The 16,301-nt window shown below is 42.3% G+C and overlaps 1 protein-coding gene across 3 annotated transcripts in view; it reads left to right on the top strand.

The window, feature by feature from the left end:
• Positions 1-16,301, top strand: part of LOC308395248 (apoptosis-stimulating of p53 protein 2-like) — a 38,545-nt gene that overhangs the window by 6,856 nt on the left and 15,388 nt on the right. For all 3 annotated transcript variants that reach the window (XR_013971357.1, XM_080880018.1, XM_080880017.1), the window contains exons 2-7: positions 5,822-5,969; positions 6,268-6,381; positions 10,712-10,788; positions 11,367-11,468; positions 12,090-12,267; positions 15,928-16,127. Coding sequence is in view for 2 of the 3 variants with exons in the window: in XM_080880018.1 (XP_080736144.1) it covers positions 5,822-5,969; positions 6,268-6,381; positions 10,712-10,788; positions 11,367-11,468; positions 12,090-12,267; positions 15,928-16,127 (819 nt within the window). In the remaining variant the exon portion in view is untranslated. The remainder of the gene's footprint in view (positions 1-5,821; positions 5,970-6,267; positions 6,382-10,711; positions 10,789-11,366; positions 11,469-12,089; positions 12,268-15,927; positions 16,128-16,301) is intronic.

Genomic DNA, 16,301 nt, shown 5'->3' with positions numbered 1-16,301 from the left:
CATATGGCTACAGCCCTCCACAGTGCCTACAAAACATTTGGGATGTGACCTGCAGTGTGGCAGCTGTCAGCATGTTGCCCTGAGCAGAAATAGGATGGATACTGAATGCGGGAATGAAAACAGTCGGCACACTGACAGTGAAATGTGTTTTCAGTCAGTTTGGTTGTGATTTAACACTCTGTTATAAATAATGCATGCTGAGATCAAAACCACTATTCTTTGACCTTTGGCTTTTCCCCGGTCTTGTCTGATAATGTTTCAAATTAGCTTCAGTTCTAATTTTTAAGCTTTGAGCTTCTGATCTCAGGATTATTTGACAGAGTTTCCTAATTTGTCCTGTTAATTATAATAATCAAATTATTTAATTAAATCAGTGATCTACTGTGTTAAATGTTTAGATTTATTAACTGTCACATTTGTAGTGATTGGTGCTTTCATAGATATCTACATCAGCACCAGTATTAAACAAAAATAAAATAAAAATGTTGAGTTTGCAGTTGTAATCTGAGTAGCAACAAAAACAGCTTAAAATGATTTTAATTTGCTAAAATTATGTAATACATTTCTTTTGTTGATTAAAGCTGAACTATATGTATCCATGTGTGTTTGTCTGCTTCTGTTGTGACGTCTCAGTTGTTGGCAAGTCAATAACAGGATTACGAGGCGACTCCATTTTGATCATTGTTAAGACGAAGCTGTTGACCTCTTGCAGACAGTAGATGGATCGTTAATTTCATCCCATACAGCAGTGGGGGTTGTGGTAGTATTAAGCAGCGTGATGCAGCTCTAATTCCTGGCTGGATTAGGAGCTGAGGCCACAGGACTTTAAGGCTCTCCGCCTGTTGACTAGCAGGTTCACTCTTCGGGGCTTTTTAATATTTCAGCTCGCTTTCACATGTTTCCACTTTCAGCTACTATGGGTGCTTATAATGCAGCAGTGTTTCCAGGAGTTCACAGGGTTTTTTCCTCTATGATTGAAATTAATGATGTTGTGGTGGTATAAAATCAAACAGCCTGTACTGTCTTGTTGGAAGGATTTTTTACAGTGTTTTAACTGCAAGATGACAGATTTGGTGTGTGTGTCGTGTTTGTGTTTTTGTGCAAGTGTCTGTGTTCGCTTGTTTATGTGTTCTAGTGAATGAGAGAGTTTGTGTGTCTGTATGCCTTTGAAAGAGCATGTAATGGCTCCAGTGAAGAAGAGCAAGCATGTCAGCATTCTGAAGTTTGTGCTTCGATGCAAAATTTAGTGCTGCTGAAAACAAGGCATTATGATGGTAAAGATGTTAATAATTAATGTTAATGATAATTCAGCGTCCAACCTAACAGGCCACATGTACATTTTTATTGGAATGTGGAAGAAAATAGACAACTTGATTATATCATCTCCTCCTGCTGGTACTGTAACTTCAGCATGCATGCCCATTTCACTTTTGGAGAGAAAGCGTGAAATGGTCACAGTGGACCGGTGTGTCTATTACATGTTTTGCTCACAAACAACAGGTTGCAACGATTGATAGCTGGTGCTTCTGGGCAGACATTTATGGAAATGCCTGGTGTGAAGTGTTACTCATCTCAGCTGACTATTTATGTTACCCATTTTAATCAGAGCTACAAGTGAAACTAAAGGTGACTGAGGTGAAAAAAGTGCACGTACTCACAAATGTAGTCTGTTTTTAGGATCTGTTGATGTTCAGGAATCAGTGGGTACCAATGACAAGAGACTCCCAAGAGAAACCTTCTTTCCTCCATCATCTCTGATTGGCTGCAGTGTTTCCTGGTCGACCTCAGCTGAGTGACTGATGACAGTGGCCCACTTTGTCTGAACCTGAAGGAAGACGGCATTGCTCCAGTTTTCTTTATGTAGGACAGTAGGCAGGCTGGTTGACGGCTTCTCACTGAGACCATTAAATCTCTTTCAGAGTCATTCACTGGTTCAGTTAGAGCCTTTGTTGGTTTTATTATTTCTAACACTATTGCAACTTAAATTTCTTGAGTATTTCCATTTTCTGTTGACAAGAACAGCTACTGTAGCCTGCAATAACATAAAACAAAATCGTTCTTAAGAGCTAAAAGGCCAGGAGAAATGATTGGGGCTAAATAGAAAATTACACTTTTCTTTCTGACAATGTTCATTTACATTTGCTGAGCAGAGTAATCTTACAGTTTGACTGAACGAGACCAAAATGAACAACGCCCTTAGCAACCTTTCTTATAGTAATTAGGACTAAAGTGAAAAGATTCTTTTATTTAATTTGAAAAAAATTACACTCATGTGTGACCTCATGGTGCCCAATCATTGGCAAGCTTGGAACTGCCCATTTTAGCTCTGTCATGGTGATACTGTGGACTTGTTTCAAAGCCTGAAGTCCAGATTCTCTATGGTAGTCACTTTTTCTCAGTTATATCCACATGAGACATTTTAGTTTTCTCATCTTTTCCTCACACTACTGTCTTGCAGAAAAAATAGAAAGCACATGAACAAATTAAAAAAACCAAGAAGATTGAATGTTGCATATATGAAAGTTATTGTTTTAGTCATGTTTCAGGTAATATTCCTATAGAATCTCTGACAAGCAATCCTCAGGTTAGTGACTAAAAAGGTAAACTGTGTGGACTGAAGTACCCACTGATTTGTCAGAAATTATCAATAAGACTGAATGTCACATCCATGTGCCTAGTAATTTATCCCTTTGTATATTTGCAGTTGAGCTCTCATTTCGGTCAACTGTATTTGTGGTTTTGAGTAAACTGTTTCAAGACCTTTTTGGATGACTCAGTGACATTTGGCTCACATACTTGTGTTCCCCCCAAGATGAACTAATACCGTTTTCTCCTGTTACACCTTAACCAGGCCAAGTACTGTAACAACAAAGAGGGTTGTAAATTGGTTTCAGCTGCTTTGGTGTTAATGAAATTACTAACCTGTGCACGCCAACAATGAGACAGACCTAAAACAGGAATGGTTTTACAGGTGGAGGCCTTTGCCCATGTCTCCTTAGTGCGAGTGTCACGACTCACTCGATAAAGCCTCTTTTAATGATACAAAGAGCGGCTAGGTCCACACGGCTTCAGGGCGCACCACGTGATCATCAATTTCTATCACTTGGTCAAAGACCCTCTGCCCCCGGAATCAGTGACGGACGTCGCCACTGAGCACATGATTGCCGTGATTGCCTCCCCGTATACTGCCCCCAACACGTTATTAAACGCTGTTCAATTCGTACCCGGAATTAGGGGACAGGCGCGGGGTAACTGTGTGTTTTGCCCTTGGATTTCAATATCAGCGGCACTTTGGGATACTTGTGAATATCACCATGAACACATTTCACCCACTCCGCTTTCAGCAATGCCCCGGGGCGAACCAAGCTTTGGTGCATAAGGCTCTGCGTGCAGACCGTGTCCCCCAAAGCATGGCGCATACCCCCATGACTCCTTACCGGGACGCTGTAGTACCTCCTGAACCGGGGGAGGGTGTCGGAGCCTGAGCGATGTGAGTCTGGCATACCAGCTGAGTTTCGGCACCACTGTAAAGGGCCGTGACCGACACGCCGTTCTTTCGATTGTGTAACTGTTTTTTCCCCTAAATTGATTGTGCACTCGTATTAATTCCCTGGTTCGGCACACACACCAGCCAGCTTTCAACCCGCCCGCACACTTCTCCTCTCGTGTCCGACCTCGCTATGTGAAGGGAGAAACCTTGTTTGGTTGATTATTTCCACCTGGCCCTCCAGCCTCCCTGGCCCTGCCCCTTGAGCTCACTGCGCCATCCCTCCCCCTGCAGCTGAGCCAGGGACCACGCCTCCACCACAATGATGGCACAAGCATACATTGGCCCTTATTCACAAACAGTGTGCATAAATCATGCATTGAAACTTTCATGCACAAACCCAAATTTTATCAATATTTGTATAGCTGATTTGTACTTCACAAACAACTTTACAAATGTGAGTACAAACAAATGAAAGCCTGACTGACTTAGAAAACTTACACACATGTTTGCAAAATGAATACTAGTATATTTATATTTATCCTTATCAATAGTAGATGATAATATTATTACCAATAATGATATAGTGATCTTATTGTTAATTAGGTCACTATATACAATTTTCAAAAACATGGTAAGCCACAACATGGTTGGACTTGTTCTTTTTCTTCTTTTGGCTGTTCCCGTCACCAGTCGCCACAGCATATCATCTGCCTTCATCTCACACTATCCCTGGCATCCTTTTCTGTCACACCACCCCCTCTTTTATCCATGAACTTCTTGGGGGTTGCTGTAACTCAGGAGGTGGGGCAGGTGATCTACTAATTGGAAGGTTGGTGGCTCCTGAAGCTCCATCTTCAAACATCCTTTGTCCAGTATATTCACTATCCCTCCTCTATATATGTCCAAACCATTTCAACCATGCCTTTCTAACTTCAGCACTGACATTCGATTTCCAGCTTCAAACTCATGATTCTGACACTCTTAACCTGCACAAGACTATTTCCATGCTTTTCTTTTAAGGTTACACTTGCTTCATTTCTCTTCATATTTACTCTGTGGTAGAAGAGTGTGACTCCACCTCCATTGCAGTAGCATTTAGCTTAAAATACTGTTTTGTCTTTTTTGAATGCTCAGTCCCTCCCTTTTTATATCTTGTTGGCATATGCATCATATATGTTTTTGTTCTTTTGAGCTTTTTTCAGACCACATTGACTGGAATGAATAAAACAGAAATCAGGGCAGAAAGAGCTGTGCAAAATGAGAAAAGCCAGCTCAGGGATGTCAAGTTGAAGATTTTAATCCTTAGACCAGCTTTGTGGATGGGAACCTTTAGAAGAAGCTCTGATAAGCCTTTGAGCATGTTGTTGGTTAGTGCCTAGTTCACAGGATAAGTAAAGGCTGAAAAGTGCTGAGTGCTGCATCCACGCAGGTTGGCAGGCTGTGGGAAGTAATCTGGCTGTGGGCCTACCCTGCTGGAGTAACAGATGGCTCATTGCATCATGGGAGTTCTGTCCACAAATATCTGTAATAGTTGTAAATAGCACAAAAGCTGCAATAAAGGTAAAAAGGGCAGGTTTTGTTTTCAGTGAAACTGTTATGTTGCATGCTGTTTTACTGAACACAGTCTGTTAACGGACTATTCCAATGATTTTGGTTGTAACACTTTAAACAGAACATTGGAAACCTGACAGCCCTTGGAACTATTTTAAGTTTGTGGATGTTGTACAGGTCTGTTGTGAAAGTGAGGTTGGCGATCTTATGATGTTACTGGTTGAGTTTTACTTATGGTTATGCTTATGAGTGGGTACTAACCAAAACATATGAGCATGAGTAGCAGAATGAACCTCATCCAAGGGTTGTCTGAGTAGCAGAGTGAAGCTTTTGGTCATGCAGGAAGTAGACCGTTCAACCACATTGCAAGAGGACAGTTGAGGTAGTTCTGGCATCTGATTAGGGTGCCTCCTTTATAGAAGGAGGTGATATGGCCTCAAAATTATATCACGATATTTTAAGAAAATTTGCAATAATTATATTTTATGACAATATAAAAAAGGCTTTGTTGATGCTCAGTTCCTTTCAATTCAATTTCAGTTTTGTTTATATAGCACCAAATCACAACAAAATTGGCCTCAAGGTACTTTATTATTTTAAGGTACAGACCCAGTAATACACAAGCTCACAGTTGTAAATCAGTGACGCGGATCTCTCATCCTGCTTTTCAAGTGAGCTACTGTCATTGATGACAGTCTTCCTAATTTAAAGGTAGTCTATTGAAACAACGTGAACGTGAACCCTGAATTCTTATTACCAAAATGTATTTTGTAATTGTAGATGTTCCTAACTGTGTACCTCAGCAACAATAACCAACACTTTAGTGAAGTCCCCATCACACCAGAGACACTGTGCAGAGATGTGGTGGAGCTCTGCAAGGAGCCTGGCGAGTCTGACTGCTATCTGGCTGAGATATTGAGAGGCTCAGGTGAGTTTCTTGTGTCAAGTAGATATCCAAACTGCTAGTAGTGACCTAATAATAATAATAATGAATTGCGGTATTCATTCACGTGAACCTCAAATACACAAACACTGATATGGTTGTAGCTATATCTCAAAAGTAGCCATAATGTGACTTTCAGGTCAGGTGATAAGAACTATAGTTTCACACATAGTTTTTGGCCCTATAGTGTAATTATATCATGATTGATTAATTCCATCTCTTTTTGTAACAAAGGGTTAATGTTATATTCTTTAACATTGTATGCTTTTTTTCAATCAATCAGAACGTGTTGTTGGAGATGGAGAACAGATGCTGGAGGTGTTGCAGCGATCAGGACAGCAGAGGGGAGAGGTACGTTATCTCCTCCGTCACCAAAGAGCACCTGGACGAGAATCAGGTAAGAAAGAAATTTAATGGCTAAAGGTAATTAAAAAACTGACATACTATGTTATTTACTATGGGGCGATCGTGGCTCAATAGTTAGGAGTTCGCCTTGTAATCGGAAGGTTGCCGGTTCGAGCCCCGGCTTGGACAGTCTCGGTCGTTGTGTCCTTGGGCAAGACACTTCACCTGTTGCCTACTGGTGGTGGTCAGAGGGCCCGGTGGCGCCAGTGTCCGGCAGCCTCGCCTCTGTCAGTGCGCCCCAGGGTGGCTGTGGTTACAATGTAGCTGCCATCACCAGTGTGTGAATGTGTGTGTGAATGGGTGGATGACTGGATATGTAAAGCGCTTTGGGGTCCTTAGGGACTAGTAAAGCGCTATATAAATACAGGCCATTTACCATTTACCATTTAATAAAGGACCACACACCACCAGAACAGTCTCAGTACTATTTGGCACTCATAACATTTAAAAAGAAAAAATTAAAATGTCCAAACAGCCGTAACTACAGTACAGGTTATGATTTAGGTACAACATTTAGGTCTAAGCTAATTTATAATTATAAGTAATCAATTGAATGTTAATTATGAAGAATTTGATAGACAGTATCCATCCTCTCACTTTTGATGGCAGGTATGGATCCTGTGGTTAACTCAGTGGAGTGGCAGTACTGGTGTATCCCCTTTGTAAATATACAGATATACCTCTATCCATCTATTAGTTGATATACAGAGGTGGCAAAAGAACACACATTGTTCACATTTTTCACAAGTACAGATGCTTGTGTTTGAAAAGTAAAAAGGTGAGTGTTCCTCTAATTCTCTTGACAGTGTATATACAGAAAATATTGGCACTATTGAAGGTCCGAATGAGCACAGTGTATCTTGTAGGTTACTTTGCTTTCACTCGTTCGTCCATCCATCTTCTTTCGCTTATCCAGGGCCGGGTCGCGAGGGCAGCAATCTAAGCAGAAAAGCCCAGACCTCCCTCTCCCCAGCCACCTCCTACAGCTTGTCTGGGGGAACACCAAGGCGTTCCCAGTCCAACCGAGAGATATAATCTCTCCAGCATGTCTTGGGTCTGCCCCGGGGCCTCCTCCCGGTGGGACATGCCCAGAACACCTCACCCAGGAGGCATCCTTATCAGACGCCTAAACCACCTCAGCTGGCTCCTTTTGATGTGGAGGAGCAGCGGCTCTACTCTGAGCCCCTCCCAGATGGCAGAACTTCTCACCCTATCTCTAAGGGAGAGGCCAGTCACCCTTTCTCTGAAGGGTGACTGGCTCACAGAACGAGTATCTGTGATCTCGTTCTTTCGGTCACTATCCACATCTTGTGGTACATAAGGGATGTAGATCGACCGGTAAATCAAGAGCTTCGCTTTTAAACTCAGCTCTCTCTTCACCACGACAGATCAGTTTAGTGTCCGCATCACTAATCCATCTGTTGATCTCTCGCTTCCTTTTCCCGTCACCCGTGAACAAGACCCCGAGATACCTAAATGCCTGCACTTGGGGCAGGAACTCGTCACTGACCCAGAGTGGGCACTCCACCCTTTTCTGGCTGAGGACCATGGCTTCAGATTTGGAGGTGCTGATCCTCATTCTCACCACTTCACACTCAACTGCGAACTGTTCCAGTGTGACCTGGAGGCCATCATCCGATGAAGCCAATAGAACCACATCATCTGTGAAAAGCAGAGATGAGATTCTGAGACCACCCAACTAAAAGCTGTTCACCACCTCATAATTCTGTCAAATAAAAATTATGAACAGAATCGGTGACAAAGGGCAGCCCTGGCCAAGAATGAGTCCGACTTATTGCCGGCTATCCGGACCAAGCTCTTGCAACGGTTGTATAAGGATCGAATGGCCTGAAGCAATGGACCAGACACCCCATACTCCCGAAGCACCTCTCACAAGACACTCTGAAGGACACGGTCTTCTCCCAGTCCACAAAACACACGTAGATTAGTTGGGCAAGTTCCCATGCACCCTCAAGTATCCTTGAGAGGGTAAAGAGCTGATCCTGTGTTCCATGACCAGGATGAAAACCGCATTGTTAATGCTGTATCAGAGGTTCGACTAGCGGGTGAACTCTCCTTTCCAGCACCCTGGCATAGACTTTCCCAGAGAGGCTGAGGAGTGTGAGCCCCCTATAGTTGGACACACCCTTTGGTCCCCGTTCTTAAAGATGGGAATCACCACCCTGGTCTGCCAATCCAGAGGAACCACCCCTGATCTACACACAACATTGTAGAGGCATGTCAACAAAGACAGCCCTACAACATCCAGAGCCTCCAGGAACTCAGGGCGGACCTCATCCACCCCAGGGGCTCTGCCACCAAGGAGTTGTTTAACTGCCCCAGTGACCTCGCCCCCGGAGATAGGCTAGTCGTCCCCCTCAGACTCTGCTTCCTCCACAGAAGACGTGCCAGTGGGATTAAGGAGGTCCTCAAAGTATTCCTTACAATGCCCGACTATGTTTTCAGTCAGAAGTCAGCAGCACTCCACCCGCACTATACACATTGCAGGTGGAGCACTGCTTTCCCCTCCTGAGTCGTCTGATGGTTTGCCAGAATCTCTTCGAGGGAGTCCTCGTTAGAGACCAAATTTCTAAGATTTTTAGGCCAAAGTGCAATAACCTCAGTTTTATCTGAATTCAGAAGCAGAAAATTAGAGGTCATCCAGGTCTTTATGTGTTTAATAGACTCCAATTTTTTCTCGTAAATGGAGAGTCCTCTTCACACACTAAGGATAATTATGGAGTTCCACAGGCTTCAGTGCTAGAACCAATTCTGTTTAGATTATACATGCTTCTTTACATGCAGTATACAAAGTATTAAAGACAGCATTAAAGACATAAAAACCTGGATGACAACTAGTTTTCTGCTTCCAAATTCAGATGAAACTGAGCTTATTGTACTTGGCCCTTAAAGAGTCTCAGAGGGATGCTGAAAGGTTCATGCATTTATTACTTCCAGGCTGGACTAGTGTAATTTGTTATTGTCAGGATGTCCTAAAACTCCCTGAAAAGCCTTCAGCTAATCCAAATTGCTGCAGCAAGAGTACTGACAGGGACTAGAAACAGATTTCTCCTGTTTTGGCTTCCCTTCATTGGCTCCCTGTTAAATCCAGAATGGAATTCAAAATCCTGCTCCTCACATACTGTCATGGTTCACTGTGTGGCTGGCAGGAAATAGAACCCAAACACAGGAGTCATACGCGGGGAGGGATGAACTCAAAACGGCAGCTTTATTGCTGGAAAAACACATAGGTACTAAACTAAACACAAGGAGCTATAAACAAGAAACTCAAATCAAAAACCAGAGACACGAGGGAGCTACACTGGAAACACAAGGACATAGGAGCGCGGAGGAAACACACAGTGAGGGGACGACGCCACACAGAACAGAGGGGGACATTGACATAAGTACACAGAAGGTAACGAGGGAAGTGGAAGCACACGGGGAACACAGCTGAGGACAATTACACATAACAGAGTGGGGGAGGACACGAAATTCTGACACCAAGACGTGGACCTTAAACATAACACAGAGAGTACACAGAGACAGCCGAGAGAAGCAGAGAGAGAGAGAACATGATGGAAAGAGGAAAACACAGAGCACAAGGAGTATGAGCAAAACACAATAGCTCACATCACTATATACACGGCCACACAGAGGGAGACAAAGGGGGATAACGACACGAGAGGAAATCCAGTAAATTAACCTGAACAACTTAGGACCCATAGAATAACAAATGAACTTAACATGACACAGGAACACAGGAAAACTAAGAACGCTGGGTCAAATGACCCAGAATCTTGACACATACAAGGCCTTGAATAATCAGGCCCCATCTCATCTTAATGACCTTATAGTACCATATCACCTGATTAGAGGACTATGCTCTCGCACTGCAGGCCTACTTGTTGTACCTAGAGTATTTAAAAGTAGAATGGCAGGCAGAGCCTTCAGCTTTCAGGCCCCTCTTCTGTGGAACCAGCTTCCAGTTTGGATTCAGGAGACAGACACTATCTCTACTTTCAAGATTAGGCTTCAAACTTTCCTTTTTGCTAAGCATATAGTTAGGGCTGGACCAAGTGACCCTGAATCCTCCCTTAGTTACTCAGCAATTGACTGCTGAGTAACTAAGGCTGCTGGGGGCTTATTATTATGCACTAGTATTTTATCGTCATTCACCTTTTTCACTCACTATGTGTTTATATACATTGTTGTCAATCTTGGCTTATCCTGACCATCTTCTGCACCAACACTGGATAGGCAGTAGAGCATGGCTAAAATGATTAAATTCTTCATTAGTATTTACTGTGTTTTGTGTCCAGTTGGATCCAGGGCTGCAGATCAGATGATGAGGAGAAACCAGGTGAAAGCCTCGTTGGAGAGATGTCTGGAGAATGGGGTGAGAGACTTTTACTGTGATTTTGATAAAAATAAATCAGTGTGTTTTGCCTTGGCTTACATTTTTATTACCGACTAACATGAATCCCTTCAAACACATTCATAGATATTGCATTTTGAGTTTCTGTGATCAGCAGTCCCCAAACTTTTTTGTGCCACGGACCGGTTCATGTCCAACAACATTTTCATGGACCGGCCTTTAAGGTGTCGCAGATAAATGCAACAAAATAAAACCAGTACCCATACTAAAAAAAAGAAGATTTATTCATAACGCACGGGAAAAGACCCAGAGAAACCAAGTTAACGATAAAAACGATAAAAAGAATAATGCTAAAAACCGACAAAAACCCTGAAAACCATGAATTTCACATCCAAGCCTGAACTCTCGCAGCCGGGTACCAAACGACTCATGGACGGGTACCGGTCCATGGCTCGGGGGACCGCTGCCGTAAATGGCTGAACAGAAAGTTGTGCATTGCACCTTAAAATGCATGAAGGTTGTGACAGCTGGACAGTGTAATGTGTCTTTTAGTATTTATGTCTGTGTGAAAGTGAACTCTGACTGTATCTGCGTTACAGGTTTCAGCTCCTTGTCTGGACATGACGCTGAATGAGCTGCACGACCTGGCAACCCGACAGCAGCAGCAGATCAGTGCTCAGCAGCAGCTGCTGGCCTCCAAGGTAAAACACACCATACACAACTATTACTACTGTTACTACTACTGGTGTTACCACTTATATTGATGCTGATACTATTTTAAATGCAGTTCACAATAACCTCTTGCAGTTGCCTATGGATGCTTATTAACTACTTCTTGTACTCAGTTTGCCCCCTGGACTAGTATACCAAACAAAGCTCTGTGCAAACAGAGACTAATGTTCATACTAAAGTGATGTACATGATTCGACTGTGACTACACAAGCCTTCTATACCTCATATGAATGGCTAGATATATTTTACAAGATGTACTGTAAATTTATTATTTATTTATTAACCTTTATTTAACCAGGAAGATCCCACTGAGATTAAAAACCTCTTTTTCAAGGGAGACCTGGCCAAGATAGGCAGCAGCAGATGTCTCACAGTTACAGAAATTACTCAAACACAGGCAGCAACAACACACATGCAACAATAAGTGAAAGAATACAAATAAAATAAAAAATAAAATTCAATAAAATTCAAATAAAAATAAGAAAGTCAATGTTTCATGTCTTCCAGTTAAAGTATATCAGGAAGAAATCGGTGTAGCTGTTTAGCATGATATGATATGATAAAGACCTGAAAAGCATTGTGTTTTGCAGGAGCAGCAGCTACGGTTCCTGAAACTGCAGGATCACCAGCAGCAGCAACAGGAGGCGTCAGAACAGGAGCGGCTGTGGCAGCTCAGGGAGAATGCGCATAACCAGGAGGCCAAACTGCGACGAGTCCGGGCCCTAAAGGGTCAGGTGGAACAGAAACGCCTAAGTAATAGCAAACTAGGTCAGTGAGCCATGCGACTACATAGGCTTTGTAACATTTTGCAGAGCTTCTTTATTCTTATCCAAAACATTAGTTTTGAACTGTTTTATGTGTCACATATTCCTGGGCCTAATTGTATAAAATCAATATGAAGCACTAATGCACCGACAAGTTTGGCACATTAGTTTGGGGCAAACATCAACATGGGAAAAACATTAGAAAACTATTTAAGAAATTTTTCGTTTCATAAATAGTCTAATTTTTGTATTTTTTAAAATAAACTTGGGATTTTTTTAAATGGGAGCTAATATTCTCATATCCAACTCTATATTTCTGTTCACTGACTATCAGAAAAGCTAAAGAAGAGGTACTGGCGCCCCACTGTTCATTTTCAATCCCAAACTCGTGGTGTAAGTCAACTTTCTTTTGACTGGCTACCCTTCTTAAACAAAAGGTTTACAGGCAGCTGGTGTTACGTATAAGGAGAAGAGGCTCTAAATAAAATTCAACCGTCCAAGTTGTTATTCAATTCAATTTTCTTTTATACAGCGCCAAATCACAACAACAGTCGCCTCAAGGCACTTTATATTGTAAGGTAGACCCTACAAAAATACATACAGAGAAAAACTCAACAATCAAATGACCGCTTATGAGCAGCACTTTGGCAACAGTGGGGAGGAAAAACTCCCTTTTAACAGGAAGAAACTTCCAGTAGAACCAGGCTCAGAGAGGGGCGGGGCCATCTGCTGTGACAGGTATACCAGTACAGGCCGTGGTCATACATGAGAAATCAGTTGCAAACAATCCAAGTAACGCAAGCAACAGGAAAAGTCAATGAAATACTCTAAATCAGATCAGTTAGGATAGTAGTAGGCAACACAAGGAATACTAGGAATTACTGGAAAGCTTTACTGCAAAGAGTACAGTCTGGCTTAAGATTGTTGTGACGGTATATATACTGAGGAGACTGACTAACTGAACACTGGCCTGGCACAAAAATAGCAGGAAACAGAACAAAGTAAAGTGTAAGACAAATTTAAGTAAAACAGAATGTGACTGTTCATGATGGTGTGATTGAGATGACCATATTAGGGATATGTGCTTTTACTAATCATCATCCAGAACCATGTGTAGAAAAATGCTTTCTGATAGGAATTGACTACATAAATTTTAACCGAATATACGTGGTAAATCTGAATCAGAGAAACTTTATTAATCTCAGAGGAAAATTCCGTTTCAAAGAAAATGAGTGCAGAAAGAGATATTGATAGATAAATGTTAAGATAAATATAGAGATAGGTATAAATATAAATATAAAAGGACAAGTATGTGCAAATATGTCATGGTGTACAAAAATGAGAGGGTGCACTGAGATGTGATTTGTTCCGTTCCACATGTGTGGACCTGACTGAAGAGTTTGATAGCAGCGGGAAGGAAAGACCTGTACCACAACTCAGACAGGCGAGGTTGAAGGAACCTGTTGCTGAAACTACTCTTCAGATTGTCCAGTGTGTTATGGAGGGGGTCCATGTCCATGATTGCCTGCAGTCTTGCAAGCATTTTGTCAAAGATCACCACCTCCGTGGCGAACTTCATGCCAAAAACAGACTCGGCCTTCCTGAATTTGTTCAGTCTGTTTGCGTCCTTCTCTTTGATGCATGCACCCCAGCATGCCACAGCAAAGAAGCTACTGCTCGCAGTGTTCAAATGACAGAAAGGAATGCTAAACAGCACGTCGACACTGCTATATAAACACCATCATCAGATTAAAAAAATGAATACTACCTTTTATGGTTTACAGCAGGGATGTCAAACTCAATTGCACAGGGGGCCAAAACTTAAGGCACACTTTAGGTCGCGGGCCAAACAAGATAAACCTTTATTGAACACTAAAACAATGTTTTTTAAACATAAATATGAATAAAAACAGACAGGAATATTATTCCAGAAAAAAATAAACTTTAAATATTTTGCTCTTCATAAAAATATATCCTGTCAAAATTATGCAAGTTAGAAATATGAACATGCTGCCAAAACCCCAGAAAAAATAAATGAAAGCAAACACAAGGTTGGAGCCGCATGTAGCTGAGGCGTTGCTTCAGGAATGGAACTAATAAACTGTGCGGGCCATTCAGTGTGGTACTTTGCCTTGAGTGTATCATTACACTGCAGCTCCATCTGAATCTGCACAGGTGCAGTTTCCACATAAATGGGTTGCAAAGCAGCTCGAAATTCTCTTTTTGTGCTTCAAAGTCACCAAAGCGCCGGGCATACTCAGTGCGCAGTGCGCTCAGTTTATCAGCAAAGTGCGCCGACTTGGTTGAACATTACTTGGCAACAGGGAAAGTGAGGTGATAGGTTTGTAGTTTGAACCTATTTGCTGGAACGTTCAAGACAATTTGATTACACAGCAAAAGCAAGACACAAGTAGGCAAAGTTCTTCGTGTTACTCATGCATGAGGGAGAGAACCACGACAAGCGCCGTTCCTTCGCTTGACCCCAGTCGCTCTCGTCCGCTCCCCCATAACATTGTTCCTTTATTGAGCTCACATGAATACACATAGGTTCATTAACACATGACGTATACATACACACAAAGAGTACCTTGCCTGTGCGTTGTGTAAGTATGTGTGTGTGTGTGTGTGGGGTCAGTGTGTGACCCCATAAATGACTTCCCTAAACCTGCTGGTCTGTAAGTCCAGCAGTCCATCTAAACAAAAGGCACTTAGACTAAAACTGACATGGCTACGTTTATCCTACCATAAAACAACAAGAGAAGGTACGCCCTCTCCCATGCTCCCAGGATGTGGTGTGAATGCCAGAACACTCTGGAAGTCTTTGCAGACTCCTAAGGATCACACATCGTATCACTACACAATCGATTATACACCTCTAAGCATATATGGTTAAATATTGCTAAGCATAAATGACAATCAACAATATAAACCTGACATGAGGCAAGTTGCACTGGTGCATTTGTGACTGCTTCACTTCAAATGCCTTCACTGCATCATACATGCCGTGTCCATGAACTGACAGATTTCCTTGCCGAGCTCAAAAACTCTATTGAGAACTTTTCCCCAACTCAGCCAACGGACCTCTGTATGATAAGGAATGTCAGCAAGCTCTGAATCTATTTCCTACATAAAAGACTGAAATTGACGGTGATTCAAACCTTTAACGCGGTGATCATTACATGCTCCATTTTTAGGACTCTACCACACAGCCTTTCCTGGTGTGTGATGCAGTGATATGCTGTTAACTCACCGGTACATTTCTCCTCCTTGCGCATCTTTACTCTAATCCTGCCGACGAGTCCACTTTTTTTCACCGCACAACACCGGCGCTCCATCTGTTGTAAGTCCAACAAGTTTGTCCCAGGGCAGTTTCATGTCGGTCACACTTTGACATGCGTTTTCAAAAATGTCTTTTCCTGTCGTTGTCCCGTGCATCGATTTAATGTCCAATATTTCCACTCCACGGATGAAGATGGCCAGCCGTGCAATGTCCATCATGTCTGTACTTTCATCCACAGCAAGAGAGTATGCCCAGTACAAGGTTTTAAAAAAACCTATTCAAACTGTAAATGAGTGTAATGGTTATCTTTAAATAAGTAGTGCAGGGTACTGCGGGATGACACCAGGATCAATTAAGGACTGCAATGATATGATTGTGTTGCAGTGGAGGAGATCGAGCAGATGACCAGCCTTTTCCATCAGAAGCAGACAGAGCTGCTCGTGGCTGTGGCGAGGGTAGAGGAGCTGAGCAACCAGCTGGAGGGACTGAGGAGCAACAGTCTGGAGCCTTCTCTTCCTCTTCTTCTGCACCACCACAACATGTCTTCTACAGCTGAGCTGGAATGTCTCTACAAAGAACTGCAGGTGAGATGTCAGCTGAGAATTTCTCTTGCTAATATTAAATTATACTTTGCTGTTCTACAATTAAATTAAATGTTTGCCATATTTTCTGCTTTCTTTACAGTATGATATAAATATATATCGGATTTTTATAGCAAAATTTGTCATTCAGCGTTCTTTGATGAATGTGAAAATCTC

This window comes from Rhamphochromis sp. 'chilingali' (assembly GCF_963969265.1).
Source record: "Rhamphochromis sp. 'chilingali' genome assembly, chromosome: 4".
Classification (NCBI taxonomy): Eukaryota; Metazoa; Chordata; class Actinopteri; order Cichliformes; family Cichlidae; genus Rhamphochromis; species Rhamphochromis sp. 'chilingali'.
Note: the sequence above shows the minus strand (reverse complement) of the source record. Positions and strands in the feature narration are given on the sequence as shown.